Source organism: Sphaeramia orbicularis, chromosome 16 (assembly GCF_902148855.1).
Source record: "Sphaeramia orbicularis chromosome 16, fSphaOr1.1, whole genome shotgun sequence".
NCBI classification, from domain to species: Eukaryota; Metazoa; Chordata; class Actinopteri; order Kurtiformes; family Apogonidae; genus Sphaeramia; species Sphaeramia orbicularis.
Genome location: NC_043972.1, coordinates 22016161 through 22029886, shown reverse-complemented (window position 1 = coordinate 22029886; position 13726 = coordinate 22016161). Strand labels below are relative to the sequence as shown.

Sequence of the window (13726 nt, the reverse complement as noted above, 5' to 3'; positions counted from 1 at the left end):
ATGTAATAGCCACTAAAATACATGACCAACGTATGAAACAAATTAACAAAAAACAAACACATTTGAGATGAATAGACTTTATTTGTGTTTGTTTTGAGAATAAACAACATAGTTTCGGTCAGTTTTCTTTGTAAAGACTAGGTTTTATTTTTCTAGTAAGCAAAATTTCACTTCAGTTATGGTATGATTCAAGCTTGTTGACCACATCTTATACCTCATACTTTGTACAGCACATTCTACTTCCATCTGGAATGAAATGTGTTATCACTAACATATGGCTGAAATGCAGGTTTGTCACCTGAAGTCAAATGACAAGATTAAAGGAGCTATATGTTCAAATATGACCTAATTATCTCAAGGTTGTTTAGAATAAAGAGCTCTGAAGTTTTTCCAATGCCGATGTATTGGATTGTAGAGAGATGAAATTAATATATTTACACAGACAGGTGGATTTATGTGACCACTAGAGGGAGTAGTGAGTCACTCTGCTAGTCTCACATGGTGAAGAAAACTAACACCACAGGGCCTTTGACCAAAGCATGAGAAAGTGACCAGATGGGACGAGAACCACAAAGAAACAACTTTTAAAGTCAAAGTGACAAAGTGATAAAATGTAGAAGCACTGCTGTTGTTTTCACCACTGGACACAAATGTCTGCATGAGTTTGATCTAGACCTGGGGTGTCAAAAATACGGCATGTGGGCCAAAACCATCCCACCAAAAGATAAATTTGCAAAGTGCAAAACTTACACTGAATATGGTCTAGAGCAGTGGTGTCAAACTCAGATCCTTGAGGGCCGGTATCCTGCATGTTTTAGATATTTCCCTCTTCCATCACACCTGGAAGCCATTACATCATTATCAGACTTCTGCAGAGCATGATGATGAGGTGATCATTAATTGAACCAGGTGTGGCTGGTGTCAAACTCATTTTAATTCAGTGGCCACATACATCCCAGTATCATCCCAAGTGAGTCAGACCAGTAAAGTAATAGCAAAATAACCTATGAATAATGGCAATGCCAAATCCCAGTCTCCAAACTGTTAGCAGTAATATGCCACAGTGTAGAGTCACAGTGATCTGTGAGTTGTAATGCACAATATGCTGAGGCATAATATTGCTAAAGTTGTACTTATTTTTCTGAAGAAATTTGAGTTTGTTCATGGTTGTTCAGCTTATTCACTTTTACATTTTAATAATTTAATTTTACTTTTCACACTAAAACGAAGAGAAAAATATTATTCATAGGCAATTATTTTACTGGTCCAGCCCACTTTAGAACAAACTGTGTGACTTAATGTGGCCCCTGAACTAAAATGAGTTTAACAACCTTGATCTGGACGTACAATATATGCTTTTTTTCCTTTTTTTTTTTTTTGGCGATTTTCCTCTGATCTACACTGAGGTGCAAGACAGAATGTACATGTCACTGAACAAAACAAAACCTTTAAACCCTTTTACACATTTAATTTCTAAACTTCACTATTTAACACTAAATATAAAATAAGAATAAGATGAAAAAGTTATAGTAGTTTACATTGTTTTGATAAAAATAATTAGTTTTTCCAAAGTGTAAAAATAAGTGTTTGCTGCTTTTAGTCGTCAGGCTGATGACTCAGATTATGTCCTCACAGTCACCACTGGGGGACACCCTCTCCTCCTCCTCCTCTTTGTGGAAAACTTTCCCATCAGGCTGAATCTTCCACCTCAGCTTCACCGCTCTTAGGTCTCGCTCCTCCAGCTTCTGCTTCAGCTGAAACATTTACAAACACAAGCATCAACACAAGTGTTTATATCAACTGGATCAACTTCAGCTCTAATTTGATTCTGAAACTCAGTTCATCCTCCAACAGGATGTATTAGATAAAAACTCAACAAAAACTAGTCAGTTCTTATGAATAAAAGAACATATACATTCATTAAAATAACAAAAACTAAACTACAATAAAAAAAAAAAATTAAAAAGAAAAAAAAAAAAAAAAAAGAAAAACCCTGAAATCCGCAATAAAAATAACAACACATGAGAATTTCTCAACTATGCAAACTATGGCTTGACCTCTGACCTGCTGCAGGATGGAGTCTTGCACTGCTGGATCATTCAGATCTGCAGATCCTTGACTCATCTGAATCTTCACAGACCTAACATCCATGTGTGGGACATCTGAGGACACAACAAGACACAACCCACTGAGTCCAGATCCTTCTGGTCCTCCTTCTGGAGGGACGTCCCACAGTTTTCCCATTCATCATCTACTCTCTAATTTGTACTCTGAAATACTGAGGGTCAAGTCGACAAATAACTCAAAACATAACAGTTCATTTATAATGTGTCTGAAATAAGCATACAAGGATCTGAGCAAATTAGCACAAGAAATGGATAAAGTGAAGGACAAAGAGACGTCACTTGTGTCTGACAGGTGTCACTCACCTGTGTAACAGAGGACGTAGAATTTCGAGGTGCAATTTATCATGTACCAGTTGCCGTTGTACATCACCACACACTGTGGTAGTTGAACACCTACCGGATCTCTCCACCACTTTGTGTAAGACACCCTGCCCCCACCTGACCACTTCCAACGGGATTTTGACAGACCGATCCAGGCTTGGCTGTAGCTAAAACCTTTATCCTGATTGGTCAGCAGTGCCGCCACGATCATGTTCTCCTGTTGGTCTCTGATAATGCTCAGTTCAGCGGACATGCTCCTGCAGTGTCTCCTCGCATCACCCCAGTTCAACAGGTCTGGGACCAGAAAGTGAGAATCTGTCTTTGCTGAAAGAAAACAAAAGCAGACCAAAAACAGACACAAAAGGTTCAAATTTGATGTCTGACATTTTGTTCTTTTCTAATGTAAACTACTCTACCTCATCCACTGAATCACTGAATAGTTTAATCCAATCCTTTACAATATTAAACATGTCATTAATTACAATAAAAGAGAAACAGGCTTCTTATGCATCTGACAAAGTCTGTAACTTATATTTAAAATAAAACTGTCAGGACACTTAACATGTCAGGGCGGTAAATTTATTTATTTATTTTTTTGGCTTGTAGATTTCCAAATCTACCAGCAAACCGAACCAAAAACTATACCCCTTGCCTGTATGGAGAGACATTTGTTTCTTTATTAATCAATCAAACAGAATAGATTTGCAACCAAAAAAAGAGATTTGAGAGCAACAAACAATAAGTAGCAATAAAAAAAAGATCATTTTGCTCATAAGTCAGTCCTCTTTGCTTGTGAGTTAAAAACTTTTGCTTGAAAATCAGTCCTCTTTTCTTGCAAGTTCAAAAGTTTTGCTTAGTTAAACTGCACTTAGTGGGCGGGGCCTACAATGATGGATGAGAGAAGAGTTTCTATTGGTGGGTTTGACCTGGCTCCAGCGCTGGGTACACTTTCTGCGCTAAACCCACTTCTTCCTTGTGTTTATGTTACTGGGAGGTAAGTTGATCATCTATTGCTCTTTGAAATTGAAATGTGTCTCCTAAGTAATGAATTCCACTAAATAGCACCGGCTGCAGCCTGTCGCACATTCACAGCCTGAGCAGAGTCACGGCCTGAGTAGGCCAGAGTACATCAGAATGAGTGACTGAGTTACAGGGAGGTGTTTACAACATAGGGCTGTGATTCAATCATTTAGTGTTGACCGGTGCCAAAACGTCACAGTTCCTACTATACCAGAACATCTACACAACAGTACTACTGTGGATTACTAATCCCTCTATGATAATGCTAACAGCTCAATTTCTTTACCTGGAGGCAGAACACAGCATTTTGCAATTCATCGTAGGGTCAAAAAAGGCTGCCCCATCTCTCCTTTTCTCTTTATAACTGCTACAGAAATGCTTTCTATTCTCATTAGAGACTCAAACATGGCTCCCCTTGATGTGCTTGGTATTCCTGTGACCATCAGGCAGCTAGCTGACGATACAACCATCTTTATGAGGCAGCTATCTGAGATCCCAAAGATACTTCAAATAATTGATATTTTTCTAAAGCCTCTGGATTAAAACTTAAGTAAATGCGAATTAATGAGCCCAAGCCTCTGTTTATCTTCATTTGTGTTATGAATTAGGTTTTTGGGAGCATTTTAATTTGTTTGTTTGTTTGTTTGTTTGTTTGTTTTTTTGGGGGGGGTTAATCCCTTCTATGCCCTTTGTACCCCTTCCTGTTCTGAAGTGTAAAACAATTTATACCATGAATGTTTTGTACATTAAACTTAATGATGATAAAAAAACAAAACAAAAAAAAAACCTCATATGCGACTCATATCATCCGGAGACTCAAACCGTCCCCTGACAGACCATACGTCCTGTACTATCCTCTGCCATCTTCACCCATTTGCTGACCACCAACAGGAAACACAACTTTCCTGCTGCATTCTTGATTCCCTAGGGTCTCGCGGTCTTGCTGTTTTTGTTTTGTTTTGTTTTTTTTTGTTTTGTTTTCCCTTTGATTAAATTACGGGCAAAATGTGTGTTGTAACGCAAGTGCTACTGAACATGTTCTGAGTCAAATATTACCGAAAATTGATTAATGCCTTACACTACTGCATTACAGCAATAAGTAATCCATTACTGTAATGCATTACTTTTGTAACATGTTACTCCCAGCACTGGTGACTGATGATCTGCATCTACAGGGAATCAGATCCTTGATCAATAAAAATAATTCATTTGAGATTAATAGACAAAAAAATACAAATACATGCTGACTAAATTTAGAAGTGTAGTCAATAGATGAAAACTAAATTGACAGATAAAATATTGAAAACTATTGAACGCTGCTCACCTTTGTAACAGATAACTGGATACTGCTGGTCCTGTCCTCTGGTGCTCCACTTCCCATCTCCAGATATCACCACAAAAGGTTTATTAAATTGTTCTCCAGAGCCCCAGTTTCTGAACCCTGTCAACGGCTTGCCACCCTCATGCTCCACAGTCCATTCCCAGTGTTTGTACAGTCCGAGCCAGACCACTCCAGACCCTGCCACCACGTTGGCTTTGGCGAGTTGATCAGAGTCCTGGATGGTGGCGAGGTCTGTGAAGTGCTCTCTACAGTAAAGCTGAGCATCAGACCAGGTGAGCCGCTTATTGACATAGTGGAAGTGTCTCGTGAAGCTGCAGGAGACCAGAACCACACCTGAACGACACAAACACAAGACGGTTCTCAGACATGTGGATAAGACTAGGTCAGAAAACGGTTCAGTACAACTGTATTTCACAACAATTAGGAATATTCATTGCAAATACACTGACTACACATGAGTCATACAGGTGTCCTCACCTGACAGCAGGAGGAAAAACAGTCCTGTCTTCATGTCTGACAGAAGAAATATCATTTATATTATCGTCAGAAATATCAGCAGCAGAAAAAGCTGAAACAAAAATGTGAATATGTCATCAGCATATGGTGAAAGTTTCTAAATACCTGCTGTGATATTTTAGAGAAACAGTTATAGAATGAAATATGAATTTATACATTGACAGAAATGACATTTATAGGAAGGAAATAATGTATAGATGAAAAGAAGCAATTGTAAAAAAAAAATTAAATTCATTACCTGTGTAACAATCACACAGTAGATATTTGATTTAACCAAACTAGATAAGACACGTTAACTCTGTGGTTTCATCCATTTGATACTGAAATTATAAACAGGCAATAAAAGGCAGATCAGTGTCAAACAGAAAACATACCTTATATGAGGAGGTTCAGTCTGTGAAACTGTCCCACAGTCAGTGAAGTGTTCATCTTTTGAGCCTGTTTCTTCTTCTGCATCAAAGCCTCATTAGAGTCACTTTGGTTAAAATACAGAGGACTCATGTCTGAATGCAAACACATAGAAAGCACTGACCCTGATTTATTCAAATAAACTAAATACTGAATGCAAACCAGCAACAGGACCCACATGTGCTATATAAAAAATAAAAAATAGAAATTAGCTAAATGAGGTTAAAGTGTCCAACCATGATGAAAGGTTATCTTTACAGCAGCGTCAAAGACATCAGCAGTTGTGTTCAATAATATCTGCTTCTGTGGTAAAAAGTCAAGTGTACCAGTTTGACATAAACACTGAAGGAGAGAAATCAATGACAACTCACACTTCACTAATAAACTTTTCTTCAAACTTTGCTCTGAACCACCAGTGTTTACAATTCTCTACAGCTCTGATTGGTTACTTCTGCATGACGACAGCAGCTGATTGGTCACAGATTTCTTATGGTTTTGCAGTGTTTGTAAGTTTTTATTATTTATCAAGTCTGTTTGGTTTTTGTTTGAGTAAGTTGACATCATGCTATCTATAGATTTAATGACAGTTCTGTATCCACTTTAAATGATCCATCAGTAAAAGTGATACCTGAATGCTGCTTCCCAGTTCAATCTCATTTCTTACTCAAATGCATCGACTGGATGGGTTTGAGCGCTATTTGATTGTATCATTATAGTTTTCATCAGTTCACCCTTTAAACAAACAAGCACCAGCACAAATGACTACCATTTACATATATAATTTCCGTGACATAGTTTTCTCATGTAATTTATGTAAAAAAAAAAAAAAAAAAAAATGAAGAGTTAGGACACCTGTACCTTGAACTTTTACGCAGATACACTGATAAGTGTATCTGTGTGATCAGTTGTCTCTGAATGGCTTTCTGTTGTCTGTCTGTCAGGAGGTTTTTCAAAGGTCATTCAAAGCTGCATTCGACTGCTTGTGTTACACAGTGTAATTCTTGTTTTGTTTATTATATATCCTGTATATGGCTGAACCTTGATCTTGCTGCTAGCTCTTGCTTTGTCATGTCCCCTACATCCTAGTACTGGTTTTGTTTTAAAGATTTAGCACCAGCTCTCCTTATCTGTAATGTCAGCTCTCCTTACTTTTTACCCATAAAGCCTTTGTTTGTACATATTGAGTTGTTCATTCCTTGTACTTGCATTCCGTGAATGTGTGAATCCTCTGTGCAGAGCCGCAATAAAACACACAAACATAGATTTTCTGGACAAAGGTGTTAGGCAAGGCAAGGCAAGGCGAGGTAAATTTACTTGTATAGCACCATTGATACGCACAGCAATTCAGAGTGCTTTACAAAGACATAGAAACACACAAAATTGCATGGGACAATAGCAGAATAAAACATTAAACTAAAGGAAAGTGTAGAGCAGATGCTCCACTCTGACGAAAACTTCCGCCCCTGGGGTTACCTGCCTCGTTGTGACTTGCGCCCCCAGGGACTCAAAGAATTCCAGAAGCTCAACCAGTTGTTAACAGCTTCTCTGTGAACAGCAGGTTAACCCTGCTATCCTGGAAAAACCTGAAGCCCAGTGAAAAACCTGAAGCCCAATCCCGTTGTTCCCCCTGCACAAACTGTGAAACCCTGTCAGCGGCCCAAACTGCCTGCTAGCACCTTTAAACCTGGTATACCACACACTTTTTAAACCTGAGGGGCGGAAAGAAACTAATTAAAACAAGAATAAGAGACAGTTAAAACAAAAGCTAAAAACAGTCTTGATTAAAATTAAGAATTTAATGTTAAATCATCAAAACTGTTAAAATTTTGAGTTGCAGTGCAGGTATTAGATCTGAAAAAAAAAAAAAAAAACATACTCTAATTAAAGGTAGCTGTAAACAATTGAGTCGTTAACCTTGTTCTAAACAATCTGATAGTTTGAGCAAATCTGCAGTTTTCTGGTAGTTTGTTCCAGATGTGTGGAGCATAAAATCTAAAAGCTGCTTCTCTCTGTTTAGCTCTGACTCTGGGGACAAAGAGCAGACTTGTGCCAGAGGACCTGAGTGGTCTGGATGGTTCATACAGTAAAAAGAGGTCACTGGTGGATTTGGGCCCTGATCTATTCAGAGCTTTATAAACTCACAAAAGTATTTTAAAATTTATCCGCTGAGAGACAGGACGTGAGTGTAAAGACCTCAGAACTGGTGTGATGTGGTCAACTTTTTTGGTTCTAGTGAGGACTGGAGCAGCAGCATTTTGGATCAGCTGCAGTTGTTTGATGGACTTTTTAGTCAGACCTGTAAAGACACCATTACAGTAATCCAATCGACTGAAGGTGAATGCACTCAGTTTTTCCAGGTCCTGCTGAGAAATAAGTCCTTTAATCCTACAGATATTCTTCCAGTAGTAGTAAACTGTCTTTGTAATGGTCTTAATGTGGTTTTGAAAGTTCAGGTCTGAGTCCATGACTACACCCTATTATCATTAGTATTAAAAGTAGGTACTGGTTAACCCCATTTCTAAGTTGACATCATCTAATATTGATCACTGATGCAGTTGGAGAGGTGTAGAACATCCTGTAATTATTTCCCTCTTGGCTTGTGCTGAAATTAACATGTTTTTCACTCTCTCATGTTGAAACCAAAATAAAGAGACATCAGGACACACAGGTATGGGGTCAGTATTCTATTTAATGTCAAACATGTGTAGGACAATCACATAGTTATCAGCATTACCTTATTTTTTTGTTTTTCAGAGCTTCATTTTATCACATTAGTGTCATTTTCACTTTACAGTAAAACTTCAGATCAAGCAGCTATGAGTTAAGTGCATCCACCCTATTTACTGGTCCACTGAGTGGTTGGACTAGACAGACTTCCTGTACAGGTAAACAGTCCCACTGATGTACTGTTCTTCTCCGTCTCCATCACATTTGGGACGTGGATCTGCTAAGTATCTGTCGGACTGTGAGGTTCCCACTAGACTCCATAGCCCCTCCTCTTCCATCCGCTTCATCTCTCTGTGCATATCGTTGTTGTAATCAAAATGTGCAGGACGCTGATAATTTCCTCTAGCTATGCACACCAGGCCCCCTACAATAACAGGAAGTCATTCAAAGACAATCACATTAACCTGCAAACAAAAGGCCTCTGCTTTGTTAAACACTCATGTTTATTCTGCACAAAGCAAACTAAACAAAACCTACAAGGAAATACTAAACAGTGAGGTCCTAAATAAAGCAAATGTTTAATATTTACAGTCAATAAATAAGAAAGGACCAATGAATCCCCCTGCAGACCAATAAGTATAGATTACACTTTTATAGTACTTCCAAATCAGTCAGAATAGTAGTTGACTAGAAACATAATAGTTCATATGAACCTACTCAGATAAAGTACAAACATGTCATAGTTGTTCTTCAGTACAGCATGTGTGTACATGTAGTTACTTTGTTCTGTCAGTTATTTGTTACCTGGTTTGGCAGCGTTGTGGAGTTCCCTGATGGTTCTGACTGGTACAAAACCAGGATAAAGAGCACCAACAATCATCACCACATCAAACACACCTGAAACCAAATAAAACACGCATAAAACTATATCAAACCCACCAAACTAACACGAGAAAACTTCAGAGAGACACAGTACATTAACCCTCCATTCCCCGGCCCAAACAGGCCCTTTTTAAACACCAAAAAAAAAAAAAAGTTTTTAAATGTTTTTTGTATTTCATCAACTTGAGCCATAAACAAAAGTGCCAAATACTCATTAATTGTCATTTTTTAACTCTTTAAACACCATGTTTGTAATTTAGATGCAATGCAAAAATAAGGAAAAAGAAAAGAAAGAAAACTCAATATACTATATAAACATTGGACTTATTTTTGGAGTATTGCAGCCTGGCATATATCGATGATTAGTAGAGATACTGGTTAATATACATTATAAGTATTCCAAAATTCTCACACTCGTCACCGTTTGTGCATAAAATACATAAATCAACTCTAACTGAATTTTGCAAATCATGATCGTCCTTTAAATGCCATGTTTTCATCATATTTTTTTGAAGGGAAATAGACAGAAAAATGATGTTGTTTTATTCAATATACTACATAAAAATTTAATTACCTCTTTTTTAATTTTTGTGACTCGGCATATGTCAATAATTTGTAACAACACTGGTTAAAGCACCACATGAAGACCACACCAATCCCCACAAAACACAGCAGAAACGATATTAAACTCAACTGAAAACACCTGTAACCCCACCTAGCACACCTGACACCAAGTAAGACCCACCTCAGACCCACAATAAATAATTGTTTTTAAACAGGACCACCCACCCTGTCTCGAGAGAAAAGGTAAACTCAACACAAAGGCAAACCTTCTTGCTGTGAGATGGAAATGCTGTCAACTATATCACCACACTACCCATTTATGAAAATATCCCAGCTTTTCTGGAAAATGGGTTCCGCCAAATTCATCTGAAAAATTGTGCTCAACACATTTTATCTGCCTGCCTGAAATTACATCAACTCCATGAATTATTAAACGTGGCTCAAATCATGTTTCAAACAGACAAATAAATAGAAACAGCAGCTGGTGTTTATGTGTTTCCTTTTTATGTCAGTAATTGTGTGATTGTGTAGACTGTGTTGAGGTGTGAGGGTGACTGTTAATATGGACATAGATAGATAGATAGATAGATAGATAGATAGATAGATAGATAGATAGATAGATAGATAGATAGATAGATAGATAGATAGATAGATAGATAGATAGATAGATAGATAGATAGATAGATACTTTATTCACCCCATAGGGAAATTGACAGAAATTTACATTGTGTGTGTGCGTGTGTGCGTGTGCGTGCGTGTGTGTGTGTTTGTGTGTGTGTGTGTGTGTGTGTTACATGGTGTGGGGTTTCGAACAGACATTATTTGTAATCAGAACCTTAGACACAGGGTTTTCTTCAGAGTAGCTGTAAAAAAAACAGACACCTGCATTAAAACTGGTGCCAAATATCACTGAGGTTTGCTGAAGGAGACTGTCCAACATGTTCTTATGTTATTTGTCAAAACCAGTAAAGCAGGAGTGAGCTGACTTTAACCAGGGTCTGAGACTGTAACTGAGACGTGGAATGATTTGGAACCTGTACTTCAACATGCCTATAAATTGTTGCCTGATTGTGGTGCAGGAACATTTTCTGTGTAGTGTTTTGTATAGTGTGTTGAGGTGTGAGGGTGACGTACCAGTCTGTGCAGGAAGTGGTTGTGTTCCCAGTAAGGCCAGTTTGAGGTCCTGATACAGACCAGTTTTAGCAGCGAGCTCCAGCATGCCTTTACTGCCGTCCACTCCCACAAAGGACCTGAAGCCCAGTTCTGTCATCTGGACACACAACACCAACACAACCAGCTGTTCAATGTGTATTTCTGAATGCTTTCCTCTGTACTCTGTAAGCTGCTGTCAGTGAGACGCAAACCTGTTTTCACTCTCATGTCTTCACATATAGTGGTGGAAAAACATTTCCGGACACCCCAAATCAATTAAACTCAATGAAATGATCCTTTAAATCACAGGTGTCAAACATGCAGCCCGGGGGCCAAATCCAGCCCGCCAAAGGGTCCAATCCGGCCCATGGGATGAATTTGTGAAATGCAAAACTTACACTGAAGATTTTAACAGTGGTGTCAAAATCAGTTTAATTCAGGTTCCACATACAGTCCAATTAGATTTCAAGTGGATCAGAACAGTAAAATATTATCATAATAACCAAATTTTCTTTGTTTTTTTGGTGTAAAAAAGTAAAATTACATGAAAATGTTTACATTACCAAACTATACTTTTACAAAAAATGTGAATAACTTGAACAAACAGAAATGTCTTAAGAAAAGTAAATGCAATTTTACCAATATTCCGCCTGTTACTAAATGTTTTGTGCAGTTGTAATGCACATGTGTAAATGATAAACTGATAAAAACGAGGCAGAATATTGGTAAAATGTTAAAATTGCACTTGTTTTTCTTATGACAATTCAAGTTGTTCATGTTATTTAGATTTTTAAGGAAACTTTGTAGATGTAAACCTGATCATAATATAATTTTACTTTTTTCACTGTTATTATTTTACTGGTCCAGCCCGTTGGAGATCAAATTGGGCAGAATGTGGCCCCTGAACTAAAATGAGTTTGACACTCCTGCTTTAAATGGACAGTTGTTCTGGTCTATTGTGGACACAACAGACCTAGGATCATGTCCGTCAGAGGGTAAAACAAGACATGCCCAGTGTGCCTGAGCTCCTTTCTATCAGGCGCCACTTCAAAGAAAAGTGGTCCAATTGTGAATTTGAAAATACAAGTGTGTTGTTTTCAAGTGCTGACACACAATTTATCATGACCTGCTGCTTAGATAAAACAGTTTTGGACATGTTAATTCTTCTGCTACAATGATGTCTACCTCCGCCAAGGAGGTTATGTTTCCATCGGGGTTTGTTTGTTTGTTTGTCTGTTAGCAAGTAAACTCAAAAAGTTATGGATGGATTTTGATGACATTTTCAGGAAATGTTGATACTGGCACAAGGAACAAATGATTAAATTTTGGTGGTGATCGGGGGGGTGGAGGGGGGGGGGGTTGATCTGCCTTGGCAGAGGTCTGTGCTCTCCAAGTGCTTTTCTAGTTTGTTTGTTTTTTTTTGTTGCTAATATTGTATACTATAAATCCACTCAGTCTGACATGTTGTAATTCCACTCTGTTGTAAATATGCATATAGTCATTAGAGATTTTTATTTTTATTATTATTATTATTATTATTATTATTAAATATTGTGGTCATTTTGCACTATCTTTATGCATGCACAGTTTTTTCTTGCTGTTTCTTTTTTTTTTTTCTGTTCCTGCCTTGACCATTGAATTTCCCCGTTGTGGGATCAGTAAAGTCTAATCTAATCTAATCTAAATGTGCAAAATCATCAGTTAACAGCAGCAGAACGTTAATAAAAGCATTGGTTATCATTCACGCGGAATCCCTCATTGGTCTTCATGTGTTGAACAGTTCAAAGGTTATTTTCATCTTGGCAGCTCGTGTATCAAATTTTTCCCCAGTTGTCCAGTGGAAAACACAATGTGAGGTGGCGTTCATGTGCAATTTTTGAGTTCGTCACTAGTATTTACCATAATTCCTATGGCACATGAACGCAGCATAACATCTGACAAAACCAATGAGTGATGCCACAGAGGTGTCATCCACTTTTTGTATACAAGCTATGAATAAATCATATGTAAATCTCACCAGTTTTGCAACCCAGCCCGTCCCACAGGCCACATCCAGAACCTGAGTTTCTTCAGGACGCCCACAGAAGTGTTGGGTCAGGAAGTCCACAGCCAGGTGTGGCGCTTTGAAGCTCATCAGATTGTGATCCTGAAAGAGTAAAATGTGTTTCAGCTGCAGTTGCTGAGTCTCCTAATGGTGGTGTTTTTTGTTTGTTTTTTTTTTTTACATAATTTGTGACCAAACAGACTTGCCTCTTCATAAGTGTCTGCCCAGATGTCATAGTATGCTGGAGTTTTGCACGACTGAAAGGCGAGCTGGGCTTTGTGAATGGGGTTAGGACTGACAGCCATGATGTGGAAATGACTGCACACCTGGCATAGATAGATAGATAGATAGATAGATAGATAGATAGATAGATAGATAGATAGATAGATAGATAGATAGATAGATAGATAGATAGATAGATAGATAGATAGATAGATAGATAGATAGATAGATAGATAGATATTTTTCTGGGCCTTTTTAGGGAGGTTTCTTAATGACAATCATCTATTTGTTCTTTAAACCAGAATCAACAATTTAACAAAAGTGTTAAATTATATAAAGACTAAAATAGAACAGAACGGAAAACCTGTGATTGTATACATAATGAAAAACTGTATAAGTCTAATACTATTTAATTTATTTTTCATTGATATATTTTTTTGTCATTTTAATCAAATGTTTTTC

At 37.7% G+C, this 13726-nt stretch overlaps 2 protein-coding genes across 2 annotated transcripts; both read right to left on the bottom strand.

Moving 5' to 3' along the window:
- Nucleotides 1-2336: 2336 nt before the first annotated feature.
- LOC115435447 (C-type mannose receptor 2-like) lies at nucleotides 2337-5726 on the bottom strand. The gene is made up of 4 exons (XM_030157869.1): nucleotides 5700-5726; nucleotides 5287-5377; nucleotides 4792-5142; nucleotides 2337-2771 (listed from the first exon to the last, which is right to left on the bottom strand). Exons 2-4 carry the CDS (start codon nucleotides 5339-5341, stop codon nucleotides 2422-2424), a joined length of 756 nt encoding a protein of 251 aa, XP_030013729.1. The 5' UTR covers nucleotides 5342-5377; nucleotides 5700-5726; the 3' UTR covers nucleotides 2337-2421.
- A 2680-nt stretch (nucleotides 5727-8406) lies between these two features.
- On the bottom strand, nucleotides 8407-13427 carry LOC115435449 (methyltransferase-like protein 27). The gene is made up of 5 exons (XM_030157873.1): nucleotides 13249-13427; nucleotides 13016-13144; nucleotides 10981-11116; nucleotides 9205-9297; nucleotides 8407-8824 (listed from the first exon to the last, which is right to left on the bottom strand). The coding sequence occupies exons 1-5, from the start codon at nucleotides 13345-13347 to the stop codon at nucleotides 8598-8600; spliced, it is 684 nt and encodes a 227-aa protein (XP_030013733.1). The 5' UTR covers nucleotides 13348-13427; the 3' UTR covers nucleotides 8407-8597.
- Nucleotides 13428-13726: the final 299 nt, after the last annotated feature.

Excerpts from the sequence above, each read along its gene's own strand:
- LOC115435447 (XM_030157869.1), bottom strand. The coding sequence starts at position 5,341 with ATGATATTTCTTCTGTCAGACATGAAGACAGGACTGTTTTTCCTCCTG. Across the intron at positions 5,143-5,286 it reads GTTTTTCCTCCTGCTGTCAG|GTGTGGTTCTGGTCTCCTGC; the intron begins GTGAGGACACCT and ends TGTGTCGTTCAG. Across the intron at positions 2,772-4,791 it reads TCCAGTTATCTGTTACAAAG|CAAAGACAGATTCTCACTTT; the intron begins GTGAGCAGCGTT and ends GTTTTCTTTCAG.
- LOC115435449 (XM_030157873.1), bottom strand. The coding sequence starts at position 13,347 with ATGGCTGTCAGTCCTAACCCCATTCACAAAGCCCAGCTCGCCTTTCAG. Across the intron at positions 13,145-13,248 it reads GGGCAGACACTTATGAAGAG|GATCACAATCTGATGAGCTT; the intron begins GCAAGTCTGTTT and ends TTACTCTTTCAG. Across the intron at positions 9,298-10,980 it reads ACCACTTCCTGCACAGACTG|GTGTGTTTGATGTGGTGATG; the intron begins GTACGTCACCCT and ends ATTTGGTTTCAG.